Here is a 10,039-nt window from a genome sequence, read left to right on the forward strand (position 1 = left end):
GCAATTGGGGTGTAGAATGAATAACTAAGTAATGGAGAAAAGAAACACACACATGAGAGAGAGAGAGCGAGAGAGAGAGAGAGAGAGAGAGAGAGAGAGAGAGAGAGAGAGAGAACACTAGGCCTTCTGTACCAGGAATATCCAGTTGAAACTTTCCATTAAAAAAATGGAGGCACCACAGCTCAGAGAAGTGGAACAGGGAGCTCTAGGATACATGGATACATGGCTGGTTAGTTGCAGAGCTGGGAGTTAGACTCTCGCTTCTTGGCTTCCAGACTCCCTATGCTATTACAGCTGGCAGCCACCTACGTAGTCATGGACTTTGGTGTACATCTGGGTGCTCCAGGCATCTCTTCCCATCCCTCCCACACCGTACAAGATAAGCAAAAGCATCGCACCTGCGCGGCCGTCTTACTCAGTTCAGAGGCAATATCTGCGGCTGAGTTTCCTATTCCAACCACCAGGATGCGTTTCCCCTCAAACCCCACTGGGTGCTTGTATTGGCGGCTATGGAAATACTGGCCTCGGAACCTCTCAATACCTTCAAGGAGGAAGAAGAGGAGGGAAGCTGAGCTATCAAGTAAACAACTACGACAAAAGTTCATTTTAATGAAACTGCACGGTTAGCTTTCTCTCTCTGACTTCCTCTCATACAGAAGTTACAGTAGTCAATTATTAAACACTTAAGTGTAAATTCCATAAGAAGCACAAAGTCTATGTGATAGGCTGGAGTGTGTGTGTCCATCAGTGGCGAACAAATGGCTTTGCTGTACAGAGCACAGCCTAATGTTGGCGTCTCACCAGCTCTTTCATTTTGGACAGTCTAGTGACACTCTAGTTTCACATAGTAGATAAAAACTGTTTTGAAATAGTGCTATTGTAACTGTGCAATAATTAGAATAGTATTTATCATTTTGCAAAAAGCAAATCAAAAATGAAAAGACTCTAAACATAGGCCTACAGAAATTGCTCATTGAGCAACTCAGTAAGCATTTGACTGTTAACTGTATGTCTTTCCAACTAGCTACTTTTATACTTTCTAGGAATATATGGCTATATTAAAGTGTTCTTCGATTTTAGTGTGGGCAGTTCTCATATGGAGCCTGGTTCTGATCCACTGTGTCAGATATTTTCCCGGAGGACTCTTGGAAGGAAGTTATCTCTGAAGAAGGCTGAGACACCATTACAGCTGGCTTTGGGGCCCTACGGGTGTGTTGCTCCCTTCATATCTGCCCTACCTCAGTGTACACTTCTAGGATGTCTTTCTAGTAACCCTTGATAGGTAGAAATGGCTCCAAGGATGGAGCAACTTTACATGGGTTTGTCAGGGCAGAGCAATCAGGGTAGGCATATGGTTTGAAGGGCCTATCACAGACAACGGATTTTTGGTGAGGCTTCTTTGCATTTCTAGGAAGAACATAAACGGTGCTGGAGGAAGTTAGCTGAGCTACATGTGAAGACTCAGAGGAGCCAACAGAAACAAAGATGGCAGTTGGCATTTTTCAGCTCCCCAGGTGTATCCCACCCAACCTTACTCTCCTTCACTCTCATTCCCGTTCATAGCAGCACATCCCGCCTGTCCGTAAAAACAGCGCCCATGAGATTCCTGGAAGCCCTACTGCTCCAGGCTGAGAAGCCCCGCAGCCTCACCTGGGAATGACTTGAGTGGCAGGTGAGGCTGGATGTGATGGCCGCTGCACACCATAACAGCGTCAAAGACAGCGCGTTGCTCCTTGCCGTCGCTCTGAGTGTAAACTTCCCATTGCCCAGAAGATGTGAAATCCGGGCGTTTTTTCACACTAATGACGGTTGTCTTGAACGGACAGAGAGAAGGCAGCATTAGTTACTCCGGCAGGGCCATGCACATAGGGATGTGGGAATGTAATGTGTAACCCATTTGGTTTTCTTCATTGCCAGTCTCTAAAGGCAAACCTTGCCAAGCGGACCCTTATTCTTTGGCAGGCAAACACAGGATAGCTTTAGAAGACTGTCATCCATAGGATGGATCTACCAGGAATTGGAGGGGAATTGGAGGGGAACCGTAGCAAGTAAGACTGGACATTTCAATGCTATTTACAAATCATAGAGTCCATGAAAATCAGCTGTTATAAATTAATATAACACAAGCCCGGTGCTTATAAAATTAAATTGCTAAGAACTTGCAACGTATTAAAAATAAGCCCTACTAAGTATTTATTTAGAACAATTTCAAACTTAACAATGCAACACACTAATGATAACATGTGTTTCTTTGCTATTGTTCCTGTTTTTAGTAAGTACAGGAAATGGTAATTCCACGTATAATTCAAAATTATCTGATTATCTATCTGTTGGTGTAGATAACGTGAGAGAAAAAAAGTTAGGAAAAATAGTTACCACATGCTCCTGAGATAAACGGAAAGTAGAAAGTATGTTTAACCCATTTCTATGAAGAACTTAAAAACAAAAAGAATACAGTTTGGCACACTTCCATATTATCTTTTCAAGAGATATGAGGCTTGGAGACATCAGTGGTTAAATTACAATTTTAACATTATTTTTATTACCATTTAAACTTTCAATTTTAATGGATGGCTTTCCACTCCTGTTTATATGCACCATCAAAAATATCAGGAGGCACGAGACTGCTTTTTGGGTGTAATACTGTGCTTTTGGCTTTAACAAGCCCACCAAAGTGGGATAGTTTAACTTCTCTCATTGACAGAGTCCCTTTTCTACTAGACCATGGACTGAGTGGAGGCAGAGAAATCCACTTCCCATCACTTTCGGTACCTGAAACTGAATATATTTCAGGAGATCAAATTTCTTAGCAAAAATCCTGAAATATTCCAGGAGTTTAGAGTTGTGCAGGAAGTTGGGGAAGTCCTCCGGCATCGGGAAGTCACTGAAACAGGACATTTCCTTGCTAGTGTTGGTAATGACAGAGCGGTAGATGCTAGCACGGCCATCTTCCACGTTTTCCTAAAGTAGCAAAAGGAAAAAACAATCAGTGGTAATGATTCTACACAAGTCTTACTTGTATTAAGAGTCTTCTTCCGGAATCTTGAGTAGTCAGTGCCTTGAAGAGTTTTCCCTGCGTATCCCGACTAAAGTACCTCCGTGCTGAGGGGCAGCGTGTGTAGCCCCGTAGCTACTCACGCTGGGTCATGAACATGTTTGTTACCAACTATCGCTACTCAGTGGGTGTGCTATCGGTGCTGGTGGGGCTTGAGGTAGAGACGATTGTCTTTTGGAACATTTCAAAAATTTTTTTAAAACTTTATTCTCTCATGCATTCACCATCCCTCCACTACACACAGACCCTCCCCTTCTGTTCCTCTTCCAATCAATCAACCAACCAACCAACCAACCAGGCCTCTCAGGGATATCTACCAAACCAAACATGGTTTCACAAGATATAATAATACTTGATATGACAGCACAAACCGTCATATCAAGGCTGGATGAGTCAACCCAGTAGGAGAAGAGGGGTCCTAAGTATAGGTAAAAGAGTTAGAGACACCCCCTACTTCCATTGTTGGGAGTCCCACAAGACCACTAAGCTGTTCGACCTAGCTCAGACCCATGCCGAGCCCTTGTTTACTGTTTCAGTCTCTGTGAGCCCCTATGAGCCTGGCTTAGCTGATACTGTAGCTGTGTTCTTCTGGTGTTCTCAACCCCTTTGGCTCCTGTTATCGTCCCTCTTCTTCTTTGGGGTTCCCCTGGCTCTGCATAGTGTTGGCTGTGGGCTACAGGAGCTCAGCCCACTGTGGATGATGTCATATTTGGGCAGGTGGGACTGAGCTATGTAAGAGAGCAAGTTGAGCCCTAGGACTTGGCCCATGTGGCATCTGTTCCCCTTAGCACATTGAAGAATATTTAGCATCCCATATTCCTATTTATTTAACACCAGTCTTTGTGAACCAGCTGCCTTCCCAAATCCTTAGGGAGGCTTTATTGACCCTCTGCTTTTTAAGGATTTGACTATGCATTAAGGTGGCTGTAAAGATGGTAGTTTGTAGAAACTCATTAACTGAAAGAGAGATTACTTAGTCTTGCTTGTATGGTCCCATAATCTCTTATGCAGAGAAGTTTAAAAAGAAAAATGAAACACTCACTTGCAATCCAACCAGCATTTTAAATCAAGTGTGCCTGTTTCTTTCTTGTAATTTTTGTTAATAGAAAATTATTCCTTGCCTTCTAAGCTTTTCAGTTCCTTAGTTTTTGGCATTATTGAAAGTGGTCATCTGAGATGGGTGTGGCACCTAGGGGTTGCTGTCTGAACTACAGAATGAACATTAAGTCAGACACAGGTAGAGAGCAAGACTCCATCTCAAAAACTGTATACATAAAGAGATAAAACAAAAGATGAAAGAGGTAACCAGGACTAGAAGAAGATGAGCTTAGTCTTTGGAGTTAGATGTGGGCATCAACACATCTCTTTCTCTTTAAAGAGAAAAGTCTGGACCGGTCTGTACCTCTCACCTGTGAGACAATGATGTGAGAGGTGTTCCATAGTAGGGTTCATTTTTCTGAAGGATGCTGTTAATCCTTGTACTGGATAGCTTTGTGTCAACTTGACACAGCTGGAGTTATCACAGAGAAAGGAGCTTCAGTTGGGGAAATGCCTCCATGAGATCCAGCTGTAAGGCATTTTCTCAATTAGTGATCAAGGGGGGAGGGCCCCTTGTGGGTGGTGCCATCTCTGGGCTGGCAGTCTTGGGTTCTATAAGAGAGTGGACTAGGCAAGCCAGTAAAGAACATCCCTCCATGGCTTCTGCATCAGCTCCTGCTCCCTGACCNGCTTGAGTTCCAGTCCTGCATCCTTTGGTGATAAACAGCAGTATGGAAATGTAAGCCAAATAAACCCTTTCCTCCCCAACTTGCTTCTTGGTCATGATGTTTGTGCAGGAATAGAAACCCTGTCTAAGACAATCCTCAATTTTGATACTGTCAGAGCTCACTGTGGCATTGAAGGTTAATTAGGGTATATCAGCTACTCTGCTGATAGAAAAAGGACTGGTACAGAAACTCACTATTACACATGGATGTTCTGCAAGAGAGCTTGTACTTGATCTAGGTGAGTTAAAAAAAGGGCAAGCTTATGTGACTTACTGTTCACTGAATAAAAGTTCTCAACACAAGGGGCCAGTGAGGGTCTTAGTATCAGGGTCATCTTCAGTGTCTACTCACTGTCAGGGTAGGTTGTTTAAGAAAAGTATTCAGAATTCTTGCTAAACATAATTACTTTATAAATATCCTCCTCCCTTACTCCCTCTTCCTCTTTCTTCTTTCTCATTTATTTGTTGTTCATTTTCTATTCTCTTACAGCTATAATGGGACTTTCTCCATGAGCTGTGCATTTATTTTTCCAGGACTAGAATCTTAACTTGGATTAAAAACCCTGTCCCAGTTGCAGGTGGTGTGGACTAAGATATCCAGGGCAGGCTATGAAGCTTTTAGATGGTCTTTAGGCAGCATTTATAGTGACTCCATTGTGAACTACCCATCCGTGTATAGAATTCAGAAATGTGTTATAGTAGAATGAAGTGTTTTCTGACTTATACAAAGGGATACAATGATTTGAACTTTATTTTCAAACACCAGCTTCAAATTGTATAACACTACACTCATATAGTTATATAAACTTTTTTTTTTTCTGGTTGTTTGGTAATTGAACACAATGTTCTTGGCAAGACTGAATACTCAGGGCTTCTTAGCCACCACAGTCTTAAAACAGGAAATATTTTATTAAGCAAAGAAATGTGTTTCTCCCCCACTCCCCCTTCCTCTCTCAAGACTCCGTAATTTTGAGTAGTGTGGAGTCAACAGTAAGGATCCTGTGAAGACACCGATGGGGCGGATCCCACTGCCTCTCATCATGCCTCTGCAGAAGACAGACTAGTTACACAATCCAGTTTCTTCACGTTTCCATGTAAAGTGGGATTGGTCAATAATGCAAACATTAAACAGTTGTTTCGAGGTTTACAGAGATTAGATAAAGCGCCCAATGTCTGCCTCCGAATTATGTGGCCAGTCAATGTTTGCCTCTCTCACAATTGTTAACAGACCACGAGAGTGGACCTTGCCAAGGCAGCGATACATTACTCATCTGAACTGAGAGTGTTTGTTGCACAGTAGCCAAAACATTAGGACTTTTCTAAGAATCGACAGACACATTGCATAGAACTTTGATCAGAATCTTTGTCGGGTACAGTTTTAAAGGAGGGTTTGAGGGCGAGAAGGCCTCATTCTGATTTTTGGGTTCTAACACAGATTTTTAAGGCCAGGCTGAAATGGTCTTTGGAAGGTTCAGTTGTATAGATTACCACCAAACAGCAATGGCAGCACAGTCTTCTGAGGAGAAAGCAATAATCTTTCCTGGAGACTGCTAGAAGCAGGGTTTTTTTGACAAAAGCAATGTCTGGCTGGAAGCAGTAGAATGTTTAGAATTTCTAAAGCCCAGTGACTCCTCTGCAGGGAGGATTCTCTGCCCCACCCCCCATCTTCCCACCACTGCTCACCCCCCACTCTCTGCCACCAAATTCTTTATACGTGCTTCTTCACACATTTTGCTGACTGAAGCAGAAGTCTATGCGTTTGGGTAATTTTTTTTTTTTTTTAGAAAAAAATTGGCACAATTTTTATAGTCATGAAGGGATGTTGATTAATACTGATTTAATAAACAGACACTTATCAAATGCTTATCTTGGCCAGACTGGAGCTGGGGGTTGAGGACAGGAAGTAAACAATACAAGAATACTTTCTGTCTTTGTAGAGCTTATTGCTATACTGAATTCAAGTGCACCTGGGTCTTGGAGCTGTGAAAGTGAGAATGGAGGGAGGGAGACTTTTCTCTCTCCTAGGTCTAGAACGCATCAAGCACTCAGTGAATACGTGTGGTGTCAATCACTAACCTTCTTTCATCTTTACAAAAGGAGCTTGATTGTATTGAGTAACCACCAAGTAGCATAATGGATTAAAAAAAATAGACTTTCCTATAGAAGACTATAAATGTCATTGTATTTTATGCACTAAAATGTTATTTTTTGGTTTTGTCTTCTTTGAGAACCTGGGGATTAAACTTAGGTACTTATACCTCTGAGCACATACATGTGCTTCACCAGGAATATATACTACGACATAGTATATACTAGTACATATTCCTAGTCTGTTTTTAAGATCTTTATTTTGAAACAGGGTCTCACTAAGTTGTCCGGGCAGACTTTATGTCAGCCGGTCTTTGGGGTTGCTGAGATTATAGGCTTATACCACCAGGCCTAGACTTAAAAACACATGTTGTTTGTTTTTGTTTCTCCCCCCCCCCCCACTGTATGCTATAACTTTCTTCTGGTCTATGCATGCAGACATCACTTCTTCAAAACTGTTACTGAGAGTCAAAGTACATTTCAGACAGTTAATGACTAGGCCTGCTAGTGTTGCATATTTGATTGCCTGGAGAGGTACAAATGTATATATATTATGTTAAACATGATTCTATAAATAGTTATTAGGATGCCAATGCCTACTCTACTGCATTGTGCCGTGATAAGTTTATTTAAGAATTGCAGGTTCATCAAGGGTAAGGCTGTCTGTCATCTCTTCTAGAAGGGACACAAAGAGTCTGATTAGTTATGTCCTATGTGAACAGAACGGGCTGTTAAACCAGTGTACGCCTAAAACAGAAGGAAGACTTCGATGTACACAAGCAATAGATGGAGAGAGGATGTGCTTGGGTCACACCAAATTGGAAACCTCATTTGGAAGATACTCCAGGTGCCCACTTTATGTTTTTATCTTTTATGATCAATATTCTGTTTATTTCCTTTGAGATAGGGAATCACTATGTACCCTAGGCTGGACTCAACCTTTTTATATAGCCCAGAGTAGCCTTGAACTAGATACCCTTGTGTCTTAGCCTCCTAAGTATAGGGAGTACAGATGTGGCTTACCATGCCTGGCCTTGCCATCAATATTTCAGTCAATAAATTTGACAAAGATAAATGCAGGTGATTAATATTTGTGTATGCCCAAGTGAGGGTGGTGTAGCAAAGATGACAGGTGATTGAAATTTCAAGTAAGATTTTTGTCCAAGGCCAGGCAAACTAAATAATGTTTAATATTTATAATGTTTAATGTTTAATATTTATTTTTAAAAAACAGGGTTAGAAACCCGTTTCACAAGGACAGGAAAACAATGGCTTTGGCTGTCAGTTGCTCAAATGAGAAAGACCCCAGGGTTTTATTTGATTCCAAACTCAAGACATGTAGAATACTTCCACCAATGCAAGAGGATGTGCTGGCGAGTCCTCTTATGTTTGCTCCCAGTGCTGTCACTGACTGGAAGTCTTCTGTCCCTTACTAGCCAGTTGCAAAGGGTAGGATGTGTATCTTTGGCTTTATAGTTAAAGTGGGCTTAAGAATGAATAATGTGGGAGGCTACTGCAAACATAAAAATTAGGTAACCTACATGAAAATAGATATGAAAACAGCTATTGTTTTGTAAATGATGAAGATGCAGCATTCAATTGTTTTAGTGGGGTTGTGGAATCCAGGCGAAGTTCAGTGTAAGTCATAGTGGGGAGGTCCGATCATTGAGTGTGTCTGCTTTATTGTTTAACATCTACAGCAATGTTTGGTGTCTCTCTGATCTTGAAATAGATATGTTTAAAGGGACATATCAATTTGGAATATTAGATCTCAGGAGAGTCACATGTGAAGCGATGGTAATATTTCAGGCTGATTGTAGACAAAAAAAGAGATTAAGATGCAAAGAAATAGTCATGTAGACCATTACATGAAGGTACTGCTAGGAGAGAGATCTATATATAAAAATTCCCATCAGAAAACAGTATGTATTAGTAATTTCCCTGTGACAGGGTATCAGAAGCAGAATAAATTAATGACTGCAGAAAGATAATTTTTGTTTGTTTTTGTTTGTTTGTTTGTTTCTGGGAATTGTTCAGTAAGTGTGGCCATAAGAATCACACAGACCTTCATTTTTGTTCTTTCCTTTCAACTGTGTTCCCTCTGGACAAGATGTTTATTACAGAACTTAGCTTCCTACTCAGCCGTCAGTGAGGAAAACTGTAAGATCTACTCCTAAAGACACGAAGTAAAAATAATGTGGGCTAAATGCTTCTTTGCTGGAAGAAGCACTAAAAATATTTATTAACCCTGCCTGTATCCCAAGGTGACACCAGGGGGCGCTGGAGACCCTTCTGGAAGAATTCAGTACCAGCTAAGGGAGGCAAGGGACATAGATTTACATCCTTCCCCCCCCCACCCCCCCGCTTTTGTTTTTAAGTTGTTAGCTCTACAAAGGACTCTGTGTCAATGAGGGACTCAGTAAATAATTTCTCTTAGAGCCAGGGTGAGCATGGAAGCCCAAAACATCCTTTCCAGAACCTTTTCTTGGAAGTCTAGCTTCCTGGTGTCAAAGATGCTCATGGGGTCCCAGTGATAGCCTGTAAAATTTTGTTTAGCGTTTTTTCTGCAGTAAGGATACCTTTGGAAGGAGAAAATTATTTGTCCTTCTCTACTGGATGTGATTTTAAGAGAGGGTTGTCGCGTGACATTGTTATAGGTGCTAGGAAACTATGTATTTAACTTTATCCAATAAGGATTTAATTAATTCCTATTTTGATCTATTTTTTCCAAAAAGATGTAAGAAACTTCCTCTGATTCTGAAACATGATGCACTGGAATAGGGTCATGAAAATGTCATGGGGTAGGAACCACCTGCCTGGAATGCATCAAATCATATTGTTGGTAGACCATTCAAAGTAACATTTACCTCTTTGGCTAACAAATTACTAGCAAATATGGAATGCTTTTTGCTTAGATATTAGGTGTTACACATTAAATCTGTTAAAGGCCATTGAAATGACTCATTGGGTAAAACTCTCAAAGTAGAAACCCAATGATGTGAGTTCAATCCTTACATCCCACGTAAAGGTGGAAAGAAAGAACCAATTCTAGAAAGTTGTGCTTCATGCTGTGGCACTGGACTACCTAAGCTCACCTCTCTCTCTCTCTCTCTCTCTCTCTCTCTCTCTCT

At 41.3% G+C, this 10,039-nt stretch overlaps 1 protein-coding gene and 1 long non-coding RNA gene across 3 annotated transcripts in view; one reads left to right on the forward strand and one right to left on the reverse strand.

Moving 5' to 3' along the window:
• Nucleotides 1-10,039, forward strand: part of LOC115064047 — a 48,778-nt gene that overhangs the window by 17,284 nt on the left and 21,455 nt on the right. The window lies entirely within an intron of this gene.
• The window catches only part of Fmo2 (flavin containing dimethylaniline monoxygenase 2), a 22,573-nt gene that overhangs the window by 10,667 nt on the left and 1,867 nt on the right, over nt 1-10,039 (reverse strand). For both annotated transcript variants that reach the window (XM_021198497.2, XM_029539167.1), the window contains exons 3-5: nt 2,773-2,961; nt 1,651-1,813; nt 399-541 (exon numbers count right to left, since the gene is read on the reverse strand). In XM_021198497.2, the coding sequence (XP_021054156.1) occupies nt 399-541; nt 1,651-1,813; nt 2,773-2,961 (495 nt within the window). The remainder of the gene's footprint in view (nt 1-398; nt 542-1,650; nt 1,814-2,772; nt 2,962-10,039) is intronic.

Source organism: Mus pahari, chromosome 5 (genome assembly GCF_900095145.1).
Source record: "Mus pahari chromosome 5, PAHARI_EIJ_v1.1, whole genome shotgun sequence".
NCBI classification, from domain to species: domain Eukaryota; kingdom Metazoa; phylum Chordata; class Mammalia; order Rodentia; family Muridae; genus Mus; species Mus pahari.